Source organism: Polyodon spathula, chromosome 16 (genome assembly GCF_017654505.1).
Source record: "Polyodon spathula isolate WHYD16114869_AA chromosome 16, ASM1765450v1, whole genome shotgun sequence".
Classification (NCBI taxonomy): Eukaryota; Metazoa; Chordata; class Actinopteri; order Acipenseriformes; family Polyodontidae; genus Polyodon; species Polyodon spathula.
In genome coordinates this window covers 36,342,176-36,360,088 of record NC_054549.1, presented here as the reverse complement: position 1 = coordinate 36,360,088, position 17,913 = coordinate 36,342,176, and the positions used below count along the sequence as shown (strand labels likewise).

General features: G+C 38.0%; 1 protein-coding gene across 10 annotated transcripts in view; it reads left to right on the top strand.

The window, feature by feature from the left end:
• LOC121329395 (ERC protein 2) overlaps window positions 1-17,913 on the top strand; it is a 262,968-nt gene that overhangs the window by 125,642 nt on the left and 119,413 nt on the right. For 6 of the 10 annotated variants that reach the window (XM_041274985.1, XM_041274984.1, XM_041274982.1 and 3 more), the window contains 2 exons: window positions 6,696-6,827; window positions 16,217-16,377. In XM_041274985.1, coding sequence (XP_041130919.1) covers window positions 6,696-6,827; window positions 16,217-16,377 — 293 coding nt within the window. The remainder of the gene's footprint in view (window positions 1-6,695; window positions 6,828-16,216; window positions 16,378-17,913) is intronic. The other 4 variants (XM_041274987.1, XM_041274986.1, XM_041274991.1 and 1 more) reach the window with 1 other exon arrangement.

Below are 17,913 nucleotides of genomic sequence, written 5' to 3'. Positions count from 1 at the left end.
GATGCAGTGACCAGAAACAATGCCTGAGCAATCACTGCATGTAGACTGGGAACAATGAGTGTGTGCTTCTGATGTGTGTTTCTCAGCACTGCCCACTAGCTTGATTGGGCGATCGTTAGAAAGCAGAACTCTGATGTACTTTGTGCAGAGCTGCTGGTACAGCTGATTACAAAACACCACTTAGAAACACCGAAACAAGTTAGCTATCAGCGGGAGCAGGAATCTGCCGGAAAGCGAGAACTGGAAAGCTAAAGTTAATAAGTGTGGCTTTCAGGAGGAAGTTGCCTCTTGCTTGATGAATGTTGTACAAGCATGAAGCTTGAGGTGTCTCGAGGTCTGAGTGGTTTCCAGTGCTGTGTCTGAGGATTACAAAGTGATATTCCTGTTTTAAAACATTCCGTTCTGTATTCTGACTAAAATTAGATTTTCCTGGAAGTAAAACCCCAGGATTTATAAGTAATCTTTAATTATTTATTTTTTTATATGCAACATTTATTGTAGTCCTGCATGCTCGGAATAAAACGATTAACATCTTGCCAAATTGGTCATGCCGCGTTGCACTCAAAGTATGCTATCGTAAAGCCTAAAAACTATAACAAGAATATAATATATATATATATATATATATATATATATATATATATATATATATATATATATATATATATATATATATATAGGTAGCAGTTAGAAACCGAGGATATTAGATGATATGCAGTACCATTCTGAATAGCTATTAACTCTTTGGGAATGTGCACCTATGGGACTTCAGTACCCACTGGGGTCCAATCACATTCTACATAAATCAACAGTAATACAATCCAGTTTATCTGAATTTCCCTGCACAGCAATAATTACCAGCGGTTTACACTTGGCTACAGTTGCTAAAGGTTAGGCAGTAGGGCATTTGCTAATCAAGTCACATGTCAGCTCAACATCAATAACTTCTTTATGGTAGACTGTGGATTTTCATTGAAACAGCAGCCCATGTGAAACCCCATAGCCCAAATGTTAACGCTCTGTTACTTAACAGCCAGACAATTCTCCTGGCGCACACAGAAGCTGGCTTGCTTGTAAAATAGTATTAGCCATTTCATGGGGAAACCTCTGTTTTAGTTTTGGTGGTTAAATGTGCAGAATGCAGTTTCTGTTAAGAAATGTTTCCATACGTGGTTTTAATTAAAATGTTCCCGGTACACTGCAGAGCACGCACTGGGACTCCAGAGGCGATGTGACAGACTGGAAATTCAATAGGGAATAACTTTACAGGTAATCCGTTGAATTATGACAATGCACAAAACACGTTAATTAATGAATCAATTAATTAATTAATATAGTCTTGTTAAATATATAAGTGATATTTAATTTTACCAGCAGACAAGCATCCTGTTCACTTTTGTATTTAAGACAGACTATGATGTTATAAAGCATGCATGGATGATCTTTTGCACACTGTTAAGCTTCCAGTTACAATGGTACTATAAATGGCCATGCCAACAAAACTGTAGGTACCAGTACTTTTCTTCTTTTTTCAAAACATAAGAATACTAACACACTAATACTATCTGCATTGGTAATAGACAGAGACAGAGGTAAGAGTGAACATGTAGAATCAGTTAGAAGCATTCCTTAGCTGTATCATATGCAGGTAGAATTCCAGCTGGAAAGAAAATCCGTTTTCACTCGGCATAGTTGGCTACATTATGAAGAACCGAAGTGGAGATGAAGGTAAATTAAGAGCCAAAAGACCTTGGGGAGAAAAAACAATTACAACAGGTCTGAATTAACCCTTTCAAAGTGGTGCGATTTCCCCAAGAAAAACTGGTAAAAAAAAGAGGCTGGATTACAACACCTTTCTTTTTTTAAACAGGTTTAAAAGGAACTGAATGGCAAAAGGAGATCAGTATTGCATCTCCAGCCAAGCCCCACCCCTTGTTCGCTGTATTTTTCACATACCTCTTTATAGACGTGCATACTGATAAATCCTCTCCTGATCACTCGTTTTATCACCAAAGTCCTCAATAATGCGATCCAAGTCATTATTTTATTACTCTAACATCTCAAAAAGCTCTGCAGATGTCTGTGATATTCTTTGAGCGCCGAATGAGGAAGCAGCTATTATCTCCTTTGTGTCCTTGTTATTTCTGTGGTGCAGGGGCTATCTGTGCTGTTCAGATACGCCCCTTTTTTCTGCTTCATTCGGCTATCAGTCTCACCCGGCCATTGAAAGGTCTTCTCTGCTTTTTCCGGAGAAAAAACGACTAGTGACCTGTGCTTTACGTCTTTCTGATGGTGTCTGAGTGGAAAGGGAAAATTGTAATGTTGGACCTGGTCCGACATAGGACCGCAAAGGATTAACATCATAATATCTGTGTAATATACATGTCATAAGTGAAGAGGATGCCTGTCTGTGTAACATTTTACTGTTGGTAAAATGAAAGAGCACTTATGTATTTGAACAATTGTCTAAAAACTATTTATTAATTTATTGAATCTTTAACTTAAGCAACAACAAAATAATGATGATGATACTACTACTACTACTACAAATAATAATAATAATAATAATAATAATAATAATAATAATTATTATAATTATACAACTAATAATACTACTACTATTACAATATAATGAACCCTACTATTAGCATACCATAATATGAATGTTAGACAGGAACAGGAAGAGAGATGAGAAGAACAGTGATAAGCATTGAAGCCACAATAATAATAATAATAATAATAATAATAATAATAATAATAATAATAATAATAGCACAGTGTATTTTGAATCTATGAAACAAAAAAAATGACAAAGCTTACGAAGAATGAATGCCGTTTTGCAATTTTGAGGTTTGAATGTCAGGCAAATTTGACACTGTACATGCTAATGTTATAAATGTTTTATTTTTCAAAAAAAAAAAAAAAAAAAAAACGTGCATAAACCCAAATGCACACCTGTAGCTTCAGGCTGTGTTATTAGTAGATGGAAAGACTGAAAATTGTTTCTGAAGGGAGTACAGATCATTTCAAGGTTTTCATCCAGCAGCGCCTCAGGACTGACCAAATCTGTCATTTAAATGAGCTGGAATGGTATTCTCTTCTATTCTTGATCTCCGTGAGGTCTGGGATACGATGTCTGCCTTGCGGAGTTCACTAACTCTAAAGTTTGGCTTAGGAGAGAGAAGATTTGAGGGAAGAGGGGGATGCAGCTAGTAGATTGGAAATCATTGGTAATGGACTAGATAGGGGGGGACTATTATTCGTTTTGTTAAAATAAAAAGTGTGTTTGACTGAAATCCAGATTTTCGAATCTGTAACCATTCTACAGTAAATAGGTCAGGTACTGTACCATAAACCAGCTCATGGAAAAGAGACGGTGTAGAATGTAACTTCTGTAGGGCCCATTCTTATCATTTTGAGTAAATAAATATGGGTTGATCATAACTTGGCAGTGCAGCAATACATCTTTCCTGTGAATTCTCCACATGACCACAAGGGGTGTAACCCACATGACTGTACATTGTCTGGGTGCTACAAAAAAGATCTGTTAATACATCTGCTTGTAGCTGCCATGCTAACCTGGGAACAGAGTGGAAGTGTTGAACTAGAGCAGCAGACTGTCCCAGAATCAGCATCCTGACCATGTACTGTGCAGGTGGCGACCCCTATGGACATATTCAGCATCTACAGCAGGGCTGGCCAGAGTTGGCCCTTCCACTCCAGGTCTTTGTTCCAACCGTGTTCTAAAGTATTTAAGTGAATCAATTATACATCCAGACCCTGAAGTACTTCATTATATATGGAGTGGCCCTCCAGGACCGTGATTGGACACCACTGACCTATAGGATTTGTGTTGTCAGGCTGCCTTTATTGTACCCAACGAGTTGCACATGCATATTATCATTGGATTTACAGCTATGCTGCATTAAAGTGGTCGACTTTATAAAAACACTGTCTATTTACTCCTATTAACATCATCATTTATCATCACACTGTAAAAAAGCCTTCTGACACAACTATCCATTCATTCTTTTCTCGCAATGCATATTATAACTTGGGTGCAGTGAGTTGGCAGCTCAGAAGACTACCTGTGGAGTTTCTGAAAATCAAAAGTCAAGAGCTTCGAAATCAATGGCTCTTATTCTTGTCCTGTGGTTAACCATCTGCTCTGATTGTCCTGGTCATCAGTTACGCCATTGCTTACTCATGTATGCAGTTGCACAGAACATGTTAGTCTTAAACTAGAATGTGCAGTTTACTGTCAAAAGGGGATTTTAGTTTTACATTAAGATTTATTATATGTGTTGTTATAGGTAAAATGGCATTCTTTGGGTCATGTTGTGACTTTTCTCCCAAAGTGAAGGATTAAAGAAAAAAATGGCATTTCTATTAATTTCTAGTACTGAAAAAACCCTTTAGGAAAGTTAACATAATATAATAATGCAGCTGTTGAGCAATGTTATTTCACTTTGATTAACATGTCAACGACAGTGACTTGAAATAAAAAGTGATCCACGTCTGCTTGAAGTTAGATTTTCCTAAAATGCTTTTTTTTCTTCCCCCTGCTAAAAGTTAATTGAATTTTGCCCCTTTTTTGTATTCTTTGACTAATAATACATCCTATTAAATAATGAACTGCTGCTTTGTGAACGATTCTGAACTAATTATCTCTGTTTGAATTAGCAGTGAGGAAAATGAAGAAAACCCTAATCTTGTCAAATTTCCCATATGGGTGCTGCTTGCCCAGTACCCAGGCGGTTTGACGTATACTGTGTTGATTTTAGTGCATTAAATTACTGGTGTGCTTTCAAATTCAATTATGAGGGTTGGACATGAAGCACACAGCTTCCTTGTGTCATTACTCACCAGCAGGAGCAGCTTATGTGTCTTTGATTTGTTTTTGTTTTGATTGTAATTTTTTTTTTTTTTTGCGTTGTGAAAGGGCCATTCTGAGAAATTAGAAAACCACAGATTCTTAAAACGGTGCTGTTTCTGATTAATGTTATCCTTGAGGGTTAATCTACTAAATACCTGAATGAAACTTAAACTGGTCCATACTGTTGAAATGAATTGGTCCCCTTATTAAACTCTTCCCATGACCAGGTTTACATTTGACTCATCTTTCAGTTTTTATTTTTTTTTACTCAGATTCCCGGATAAAAGCCACAGCCTCGGCTGTAATTCGGCGCAAGGTCGTGATATGTATTTATACAAATTCTATTTCATGTGTGGTGCTAGAACTTGTCTCCCAGCCAATGCTGCCTGTTCCCACTTGGAACTTGGAACACGGCAAACGCCTCTCTTGCCTGTCCGGTGTTACTGTCAGAAAAGCATCTGGATCAGCATTTCCAGGCTGGTTAAAGCAGATGGTGTGAACCGTGGAGCTTCCATTTTAGATCAGAAAAATAAGGGTTTGTGTAAAAACCAACGCCTAACTAAAACTTTACATGTATTTTTGTTTGTTTATTCCCTGTAAAGGAAAAGCGTGAACAGATAACACAATGAGATTTATACATCCCATAAATGTACCATAATGTAATGTTGCGCTGAATTACATGAAGAACGACCAAAATACACATGCATTTGGGTTTTCTCTATCTAGATATATCTAGAGTTCTGTTGATTGTACTGTTGATCTCCCTGCGAATCGCATTCCATTCAAAATATGACTTCATTTCCTATTTTAGAACCTCCACTAATCGCCTATTCCTTCATTTGCCCATATACATATCTATGACTTGTTTTTCTTTGGTTTATTCAATTTACTATGACGACACAGTCATTTAAGTCACATATTGGATGGCCCAATGATAACTGTGGTTTCAGGGCAATAGTTTACCAAAGCCCACAGTCATGCTGTGTTGATACTACAACATTCACAGCTGGGCTTTTTTTTTTTTTTTTACTGCAGGATGCGGACGCCACAAAACATTCTAATATTTGAAAACTTCACTTGCTGCTAATTTTTTATTCCCCACATACTGTATTATCTGAATTTTAATCTATTTCTTATTCTAGCACCTGCTTGCTGTACAGTGTATTCATTTCAACACTATTTATCACATTAGTAAATAGCTGATTCTTACTATTGCAGACATGAGTGAGACTCGTTCACTTGGGGAACTTTTTGGTCTTAATGTAGCAATCTGCCACCTATAAGAAAGGAAATGACCCTGCATTTTAATAGAATATCACAATTCACTTGCAAATCAGTTACCAAAGTAAAAGCTTAGCAAAGTGTATGAAATCATACTTAAAACATTGGTGAGCAATGTAAAGAATTGCAAGGTATATTAATAAACATGGCAATCCAGGATAAACTATGGTAAATGCATAGTATAAACATTGGGAAAACTGCAAATATACCACAGTAAACTTCTATAAAGGCAACTGCAACCATTGACTCAGCACTGTCTCAACCAGCTAATTGAGCTCAAAGGCTGTTATAACGTTACTGTACAATTCCAAATTACTGGAGATTATTGCAGAATGTTACATGATCATAACTACTGGTACCAGCTGAATATAGGGGGAGTCAATTATCCATTAAAAAATTATATTTGTCTTTAATTCCCTGCATATCACGTACATGTATAGATTACATGCATGTTATTATTATTATTATTATTATTAATATCCTCCTCCACCTCCTCAAAGTAACACTGCAGAGTTGTGCTGCCTTTCCTCCCCCTCAGGACTCGATGCGTGAGAGATCAGAACGAGTGGAGGAGCTGGAGAAGGCCCTGCGTGACAGCGTGCACATCACTACGGAGAGAGAGCGGGTCCTGGCCCAGGAAGAGTCTGCTCGCTCTGCTGCTGAGAAACAGGTCTGCATGAGAGAACTTGAACCTTGACCTCGCTGTGACAGACATTCACTGGCCATTTATGATGCGCCCCCCCCCCCCACCCCCCCCCCCCCCCCCGGCTAAGACCTTGTACTGTATTTAGGGCCTGAATCCTACCCTGCATTTTGCATTTTGTTTCGTTCAGAGCCTGATTTTCTAAACGTTGAAAGCACTTTTATGCTAAAATGAGGATAACTTTGAGCCAGGTACTGCATTACCTTAAAAATGAAGTGAAGTATATATTATTATATATGTATATATTTTTTATTTATGTTGATTAAGTCAGTTTAAACACAACGTCAGTTATCTACCTTTGTAAAACTACATAAACAACAGCATATCTGGACTGTGGTAATATGCTTGTACTGCTACCTGTAACTATATTCACATGCTACAACACTTACCAAACATGCACGTAGAGTCAGTTAAAACATCCACTGAAAATGGGCTGACTGTCTGAATTGAAGTGAAAAAAGAAATATTTTTTAACCCCAGCCATCACAAAATAGGACTCTTACACCCCAAATATGTATTATTTAAATGATTTAACCAGTAACATTCAGAGCTGATACAATATTATCTCTGTGGGAGGAGATTCATTTTTATGTTTCACTCTTTTTGTCATACTGAAAGTATTTTTTTTCCATCTTTTTTATTATCTTTTTTTTGTTTGTTTTAGAAAATATTGTACTGTTAAAACTGATTGTTGTGGCTTGTTTGTTATTCCCCAGTTGGGTTTCCTTTTTTAGACTCAAGCTTATTCATTTCAATTCTATCCAGATTCCTTTTTTTATATTATTATTTGTGCTGGGCTTTTCCTTTTCTTTCTGTAATTCCTTAACTTCCTGCCCATGGAATCGCAATGCCTGCAGGTGCTCCCATGAAAAGCTTTCCTTTCCTATCACCATCTTTGTCATCCATCATAAAGCCAGTGAGTGATCTCTGACAGATGCCTCATATTGAAAGTTCTTTCATGTCCTGTGCTTTCTCAATCTATGGATCTCTGAGCCCGGCTTCACTCACTGTAGAGGGTGGAGCCAGGCAGATAAGAAGCAAACCTAATTATTAAGACAACTGCTGCAAGGTCTTGGCCATGTATCAGTCTATGTATACCACACTAAGATACCATTAACCCAAATTAACCCAAATCCCTGAGCTAATCTCAACTTTAACAGCGCTGCATAAGCCTCGGCATTGAGTCTACAGCTATGGCCAAAAGTGTTGAGTCCTCCTCTATAGAATGAACTAGTTTTGCTTCATAAAGCCGAGTGAAACCTGTGGAATAATGATACGTTAACATAATGAATTACATACTGCTTTGTAGTTTTCCAATATACTTAACGAAAAACTGACAAATGTGACATTTCAAAATCTACTGTACTACTATTATATGGCTTCTGGTAGACTTCTGCAATATCATTTTGTAGTTTCTTTAATTAAGTTATGTTAAATAAAATATCTAAATTATGTTCATATAGTCATTTTTTAAAATTTTTATTATGTCTCAATCCTAAAATTCTAGGTGATGCAAAACTTGTGGCCATAGCCATACATTGTGTTTCTTGATTGAATCCACTGCATTACTAAACTAACAATAACTGATACATGAGCTTCAGACCTGCAGTATAAATGGTTGCAGAGAATCGGCACGCTCTCTGCTCCAATTCAGCTGTCTCCCACATCACGTCTGCGTCTCTGCCATCAACGCACTAAAATCTCTTTCGTCTTTCTGCTTACGTTTTCTTTTTTATTCTCTACTACTAAACCATGCATTTCCTGTTTCTAGGCACCTGCTATTTCAGCTCCTATCCACCTGAAGCACAGCTTGTAAAACCACTATGATGCTTCTAACTGAGGACTTCCCATCCCCTCCAACAGGGATTGGGGTGTTGGAGGGTATTGTACTCATAATGCATGGGGGGAGCAGTAATGACATGGCACAGGCACAGAGTGAGCATACATAACAGCTCTGAACTGCAGGCAGTGTTGGGCTAAGCACTCTTTCCAGCTTCAGTGCAGCACGCACATGATGTCTGCATCCAGACAGCTCTTGATCTGGATGTAGTGAAGACTGTGTTTGTTTCCTCCGTGTCCCTGTGATGCGTCTCTTCAGCCTTTCCCTGTGTTTTAAACAGTTTGTCAAGAGTTGGATTTCTTGGCGTAACGGGGGCTGCTTGTCTCGAAACTCATTCAACTCACAAACCATGCTGGTCGAAGGGGGGTCCCGCGGCGTGGCTCCTGTCCACCTGCTAACTGATTTTCTATCCCTTTCTCTTTCCTTCTCTCTGTCTCACATCCTGTCTGTCTTGTAGGGAGAGATTCACATTGTGTGCCAGTCTGCCTTCATCTGTCTGAAGTTTTTTGCTTCTGTTGAAGTTGCCTTATCTCTGTGCCTTGCATGTTTTGTTTTGTTTGTTTTTGTTTTTTTTCTCTTTGGTGCTTTACTGTAAGAGTGTTTTCAAAGGGTTGTTTTGAAGAGATCTGTATCAACACCTCTCTGCTGTATTTTAAAAGATGCACGTACTATATTCTGAAAGTAAGCATGGGCAGTTTTAATGGTTACAGTATCTGTTGCGTATACGTTTATTGTGCTTAAATTTGCACTCATGTCTCTTCAAACTTGTGTTTCAGTGTAGACCAGACATATATTTTAACAAACAAAACAGAGGCATCAGTTTAGACTTCTGTCCAGCTGGCTAGAAAGGTACACCTGTAATTAAAATGCAGCAGGTTTTTTTTTCCATTTTGTATGCAATTTTTGTTTTTCTTTCTAACCTATAGCATAGGCATATCTTTATTTTTTGAGTCTTCAGTCAGGTGACATTTGGAATGATTGGGTTGTGGTGACTGTAAAGCTCAAACTGTCTTGCTGATGAAATACGACAGGAGACGTATGGCTTAAATGGAAAAAAAACAATACTGTAGTAATGCCAAACATTCCATTTCCAAAAAGATATGGCTACTTATTAGCAGTTAGGTTGAAGTGCTCTCTCTCTAATTGTACTCTAGTCCTCCTTGTTGCTTCAGCAGTCATTATAGACAACACATACAGAATGCTGGGAAGCGGTAAGATTTTATTATTAAAATCTAACAAGTGTCCTTTTTAAAAAAAAGGATGAAAAAAGGTTTAAAAGTGACACAGCATTTGCAAAGGAACCACATTATGTAGTTTACATGTTTGTTTCATGATTTAATTACATGCATTTAGCAAAACTATCATTTTGATTGAGAGATCCAAATGAATCACCTGATTCAGAGACCTTTCAACTCTACTGGCTCCACATTTCAGTACTGTTATAGTTATAAATGCAGTCACAGAACTGCATGCCACTGCACGTACGTGAGAAAGTGTGAACTGGCAGATTAAAAATCAAGTTACTGTACCAGTGTTTAAAAGTCTATTCATTTGTCCTCTGACTTCTCAGAAATTAGCAAGCAACATCCTTTCTTTGAATCTGGCTTAATTATAGAGGTAGAGTTATTTTTAGTTCATGGTAGACATTAGCAAATCCTATATAGTGTAAAAAAAAAAAAGAAAAGTTTGAAAAGAAAAGAGTGAAATGACCATCATGTTTCAGTTAGCATGTGACTGTCGCGGCTGCCTGGGTTCTCCTGTTTCATATTCAGAGGTACTGATTTGAAGCCAAGGCAGGAAGCATTTGAATTCAGTTTTTGCAATGTCAGGCCCCTCAAGCTCTGCCACCTCCTGTTTATACTTCTGTCTTACTTTTGAAAGTCCAGTGAAGACAAAAAAATAAATAGAGGTGCATGACAATTCCATATCCTGTAATGCAGATGCACAGCAGTAGAAAGCGCCAGGCTGTTATTAAGAAAGCACACTCCATCATCATGAAGGTTCAGTATCCCATTGAGGCTTGATATCTACCAGCATCCAGTAACATCAGCGAATACAGGTGCTTGGGTGATGAGGGAAATACAGCCTTTAGTGCCCGGGCAGGTACTCAGTCTTGCAGCTGTTTCATGGACTCTGGCAACAAGACTCAATCAAAATCAAGCATAATTTCCTATGCCAGTATTTCTTTACCTGCACCAGGAACCAGGTGCCTTTCATTTCGCTAACACATGACATTGGTGGGGGGTGGGGTGGGGGTGGGGGTGGGGTTGGTGGGGGGGGGGATTTAAGGCTGCAAACACAGTTTATATCATGCTGCTGCTGCTGCTTTATTTCACAGCACAGTTTCGGCTTCCTGGCCAAACATGACTTTCAACTGTTTTCATAATGTGGCTAACAGTTCACAAAGCCAGAAAAGGGAGTGTGAGCTTGTGTTTATAAGTTTTGTTTTAATAGCTAGTACAGATATTTTTAGACCATTACATTTTTGTATTCTGGTTTAAAACATTCATGTTTAAAACATCTGAATGACTTTTGAAGTCTGTATAATTGTAGTTCAGCATACTAATGGAAACAAGACTTCAAAATATATTATTGTATGACAAGGTTTCCATGCAGACGATACTCTTGGGGGGGGGGGGGGGGGGGGGGGGGGGGGGTTGGAACATTGAATCTTTTGATAGCTTTTAAAAAAAAAAAAAAAAAACAGTTGTTGATAAGAATTTTCCACAATTATTTGTTTAAAGAAGATTGACATACCAAAAGGAACCGTTTGTAATTGAGTGCTGACATTGTGCAATTTGTCATGTAAGAAAGATGAAAACGCTTACACCCCTAATCCAATCCGTGAAAGAACCTCCGTGCTGCAGCAGCCCCCCCTGGGAGAAGTGAGCTGGTGCAGCTGCAGGCTTGGGGGGGGGGGTGGGTTCACTTCTTCTCTAGAAAGACCAGTCTTCTCTTTGTGGAGTAGCCGAGCCATGCCTGCTGTGATTGAGCAGAGGGCCCTTTGACTCGTGATCCCAAAAGGGCTGCGGTATCGAGATGCAAACATATGACCCTCCGACACTGAGGGCTCATTGCTGCTGAACTGGAACTATGAGCTGCAGCTCTCCTAGCTGGCCTTTCGTTTCCCTGGAGGTTCTGGTGTTCAAAACTGTGTAATGAATAGCCAGGGTTCAAGGTTGCGTTTTTCCGACACACACAGTTCAATTTTATGTGTTTTTCAAAAATATGAACTCAGAAATATGAACTGTAATTCTCAACGGCTGCTTTCTCAGACCCTGATGAGCACTGATCTTGGACCACCTCATGTTACCCGAGAAGTTCTGATGCAAATGTTCAAACATATTCGTCTTTTTTACAAAGTCAAACAACACTGCCATACGGTTTGACACAGCCTCATGCCCCTTTTAAGAGCTTAAAATGGAGTCCCTGCTGTAAACATTTAAACATTACCCCCCTAGTTTACCAAGCTTTGAAAAATCAGGTCCCTACTTTCCTATATGTTTTACTTCAGAATAAATGATTGGGTGTTAGAATTGTTCCCAATGATAAGTATAATGTAACACCGAAAAAGGGTAGTCACTTTAATGTCAATCCTGTGAAGAAATCAAACATATTTAAACCCTGGTGGTGAGCTTTCACATCAGCTTAGTAAGTAGTCGTCCTTTTTTTAAAGTAAGAACTGAGCGTTTGTTTGAACCAAGTTTTTGAAGCAGCACCGAATCAGAGCAGACAAGGGAGTATTAGTACTGATGTAAATTCACAACGGTGTTACATACAGTAAAGGAAGTCCAATTGAACTGGCACGCACAGGATAATGTGATAATCTGGTTAATCAACATAAGCTTTGCTAATGCATGCATTGTAAATTAAGTGATTCAGATTCAAGCAAAGGCCAGGCTCTGTGTGTGTGTGTGTGTGTGTGTGTGTGTGTGTGTGTGTGTGTGTGTGTGTGTGTGTGTGTGTGTGTGTGTGTGTGTGTGTGTGTGTGTGTGTGTGTGTGTGTGTGTGTGTGTGTGTGTGTGTAATGGCCTGCATGTTGATAGCTCTGTTAACCCCCCTCCCTCCACACACATACCTCCCTTTGAGTTGTGAGATGAAATAGTGTTTGTGTCTATGATTATAGGCAAGCTCACCATGTGTATACTCTCTTTTTTCCTTCTATCCACGGTGCTATTGATATTGAGCAGAGCACTGAGCTGACAGTGTGCTGCTCCAACAACAGGTGAAGATCCGCACAGCCCTGCTTTTTCATTTCATCTTGGGCACAGAGGAGGGTCAAGTACTTAACACCCAATCAAACAAGTCTAATCGCTTTCAGTCTTCAGACTTTGAATTCTGACTATCAAATAGAGCGTGCGTACTGTACAATAGTTACAGTAAGTTGGCTAAAAATGTTTTCCCAATTTTTAAGGCACTCATAACATTGTTTAAAAGTGAATTGTAATCAAAATCTTTCCTTTTTTTTCTCTTGCACTTGTTTTATATTGATGTTATAAAAAAGACGCCTGACACACATAAATTAAGTAGCCAAGAAAAGCTATAAATGTGAACGTTTTTGGCCTCTTCGCAAGCTCATAAATATTAGTCTGAATGAGCGCAATTCATTGTGCCAAATGTCTTTTTACATTATAAAACTGAAATCTGCCAGTCTGATAGTACATTACGTATTTTTTTTTTTTTTTAAACAAGACTAGGGATTTGCCTGTGAGGAAATATTTATAAATAAGAATCCATGTTAGGTAGTCTTCCATACTACAAACGAAAAAGGGAACAAATTCAAGTTGATTTTGTTTTTAAATCCCAACGTTAAATACCAGTAACTTGCAGGAAATGTAAAACGTGCAGAAGATGTTGAGGGGGCCAAGGGTTCGTTTGGCTGTCACGCTCAGGTGTAAGCAGATGAGGTACACTTTAAGAAAACCATTCGACATGAGCGAAATGTTGAAAAATTCAGCTGCGCGCTTTAAATCCATCCCTATGCAATGGTGGGACAAGAACACACACACAGCATGTTGGGAAATTCCACAAGATTATTCCTTTTTTCTGTATTGTGTATTCACTATATTTATAATTTATATCTGAAACTGGGGAATTTTCACCCCTATTAATCTATAGATCTTATTAGTTTAACAAAGGAGGTGCTTAAAAGCGGCTTGCATTTTCTTAAGGGTTAAGTACTTTATGATGTAAAAATGTTAATTATGTTTAATGATACCAGACTTTACAATGAGTTTCATTCAGATTTTTTATTGTTTTTTTACAGCATGTGTGCAAGTGAGACAAACGACTTACCTGTTCTACATGGCAGTATTGCAGTTTTATTGTTTGCTGTTGAACGTTTAAGGAAATATTGCTAATAATGACATTGACTGTTGGAAAGATGCCAAAGTCTTGTCTCTATGCAGAAATGTGTCATACTTGAACAAAAAAAAAAAAAGAAAAAAAGAACATGTGACACCCCCCCCACCCCCCCACTGTTTCCACAAACTGGAGCTGTATTATGTTAGCTTGAGTTGAGCTGGATCCAGTCTGGAATTAAGAATGCTCAAGGGCATTTTAACAAACTGTCATTCATTTGAACTCCTATTCAGTTTAATTGAACAGCCTTCAGATTGTCAGATGTACATTTTTGCACGTTAACTTCTCTTATTTTTACACTGCATAGGAAGTTTTGTATGTCAACGCCAAGGCAAAAGATCATTTCAAATCTCTGACACCCACTCACCCGAACCAAAAAAATAAAGGAGAAGGTAGCCAGGTTTAGCTGTTGTCTGAGTTATAGTTCATGTGAGATGAAATGAAACACATTTTCAAACAAACATGGGAAGTACTAAGTATACCTGTTTGTATACTAAGTAATGTATACCTGTTTTTACAGAACAATTCTCAATGAATTAAAAATCCCCCCCACCTATTTTTGTACTGTTGCAATTTGGCTGCTTTTTACCCCGCTTGTCACCCATTAGAGTAATTTCCATTCATTAATATTGACCTGTGGTGGGGGAGGCTGGGGCTTGAGTAAAGCCTGAGCTGTTCTCTTGTTTGCGCCTGTCAGCGTGTGTGTTGAAAAGTCTCAGATGAGCCGTCAGATTAATCATGTGAATGCCTCAAAGGAGGACGAACGGTCTTGACAAAACATACAGGAAAGACACTTGAAAAACCACCGTCCCTTCTAGTTGACTTCTAACGCAACTGGTATCATTAGGTAGGAAAAGCACATTTGTCAAATACTGCTGCCTGCTGTTTGCCAGTTCAATTTGTTTTATTCATGCATTATTATTAGATTCTTCAGTGCACTAACTTGTTCACAGAAACCTCCTGTAGGTAACACTACATACACCATGTGCCTTTTAGAGCTCATTCAAACACACACTGTATACAAATACATACCATTTTGTCGTGTATTCTGTTGCCTAAGTTGTTTCCTTATTATAGTGTGTTTCAGCTGCACTATATACTGTAGAGTTTAAGGGAGAAATCAGACTTGCAGTTTTGGATACTGATGAAATGACCCCGGCTTTCTCGTCCCTCAGTCTATATCAAGTGTTAGTGAGTTTAAGTAACCTCGTCAAGTACAGTGCAGACAGATTGTTAACAGGTTTGTATGCAGCTGTGGTTGAGACCTGGGGAACTGAAGCTGACGGGTCTACCAATTTAAAGAGTAACTTTGTGAGCTAAAAGGGTACAATTCTCAAAGCATTGGTAAACTGCAATTCTAACATGAATAAAACATGTGTTTAGGACTACTTCTAACCCCTTAAATTGAATTTCAGAATTGTTTATTGGATGTGCATATATATATATATATATATATATATATATATATATATATATATATATATATATATATATATAGTAGAAACTTAAAACAAACCACCTTTTGTTACTATTAAAACTTAGGGTAACACATTCCAGGTCTGTCTGTTAGGGAATGTTTTTACTATCAGTATTTATAGTTATGCACTTGAAAGGATTTTTTTATTATCATTTTTTAGTGCCTATTTTGGCATCACAATACAGTCCTTGGGGCAAATATTATTACTGTATCTCTAACATTACCACCTGTAGTTGCATATTAGAAGGTGTTTGTTTTTGGAGTGCATCATTTGAACCTTGTGGATAATGGAAAATAAATTGCATGCCTGGACTATGTGTTTGATTTTAAAAGCAAATAAAACAGCAGTGGGACAGAATACAGTAAAATGTAATGAATGGATCTTATTCACAAGAGAAATTGTAATTTGTAAAAGGTAGCCAGTAATTGTATACTGTAGTTATACGGTATTGTTTTTCATTCATAACTATTAAACACTTAATAGTAAGATATCTGGGAATAATAAGATAGACTAGCCCAATTACTGCCAAATGTGTTATATAAGATGGATTGACTTGCACACCTCTGCACCTTATACAGTATAGCAGTGCGGCTTGCATACCGATTTGAATATATTGCAGTTCAAGCTAGGCTTTCAGTCATTTTTAATTACTAACTAACCAAAGTTCAACTTTGCAGCTGGAGGAGCTGATGATGACGCTGGAAAAGACCAGGCAGGAGTTGGACTCCACCAAAATGCGACTGTCCTCCACGCAGCAGTCACTCTCGGAAAAGGATGGGCACCTCACCAACCTGAGGCTTGAGCGAAGAAAACAGCTTGAAGAAATCCTGGAGATGAAGTAAGTGTGACTCGAAATATCTTTGTTGCACAGTAACTTTTAACTCTGTTTTAACACATCAATGCTTGGTTTTCAGGTAGCTTAAGATGAATGAGCTTTGCTTAAAGTGATAAAAGGAACAGTCTAAAACAAACTTGTACAGAAATAATAGACTTGCACACAAAGCCTAAATCTATGAGTCATTTTAAGAATACCTGTTTTTTAAGTGCGTTGATGAAATAAGGTTCAGTATTCATGAAACTGCAGTTGTTTGTTTGTTGGTTTTAACTGAAGTCTGTAAAAGTTGCATGCATGCAAAGCTTAATCTATTACGTTGTTTTCAGTGTAAAGGGACCAATCCCATGTAAAAGTGTACCATATTAAAACCGTATCCATGCAGATTTACTGTGGTAAGCTTGTATAATGTCTTGGCTGGAATATTTCCTCATTTGTCTAATTTGTGTGCCCAGTGGAATGCATTGCAGACTAGATGACAGTTTAATGTTGTTTAAGGAGCCTTTACAATATTGGCATGTAATTAAGGCCCCTGCTTCCTTCGCACAATAAAAAGATAAAAGTAATTGCGCTTTGGTGCTGTTCTGACTTCTGATCCTGTTGTGATGGGGTCAGCATGGCAAGCACTTCATGACCAGAAACGAGTGAGCAATTAACTAGTTTCACACAGTGAAATGATCTCAACGGGCATCAATGCAGAGATTGAGCAGCACATGGTCATTAAATGAGTGGTGCCATAAACCTTGAAGTGTTAACATAACACCTTGTGGGCTAAACTGCGTGGGTATCTATTACAATGCATTCATTTTCAGCTATGCTGCTGAAAAGCATGAACAAAAAAGTATGATAAAAGTGATATTTCCCTATTTGAGATGCAAAAAAGGGTGACATAAACTATTTAATACAGTAACAGATTCTGCTATGTGCTATATTTCCTAAGTTATTAATCACGTATTAGTTTTATTCAGTACCATACCATACTCCTTTCAAGTGTTATGCGATTTTGACATTGTTTCTGCTAATTTAAAATGTCCTTCTCCAACCAAATAAGGATGGATCAGGTATTGCTACCGAACAGCTGGACCACAAGGAATGTCATTTTTGAAGCAAAAGTACAGACAGTCTCATGGGTATTCAATACAGCAGACTTCATAAAAAAAAGCATCTTGAAAAAAAGACAGATCACAGAACTACTGATTTGTATTTCTGTTCCCATCTTGCAGAGTTAGTGTGTGTGTTTTGTAGTTGGTTTATATCTCTTCTTCCCATTGGTCCAAACACCAGGATACTGGTTTGATGCTAGTCTTTTTAAACTCTGCTGTGTGTGCGCTAGAATGCACTGCATCCTATTTCAGTGTCATTGTTACCCTTGTGGATGGTCGCAGCAGTGTATAGCCGAATCTGTATTAAAAAAACAAAAAAACACCTGTATAGATAGATGACCTATCTAATGTGACCATTGCAATGTTAAATAACCTGGGTACAAAAAACATGTTTATAGCATTTAAGCAGCCTTTTGAAGCAGGCTTAACTATTTTAAGA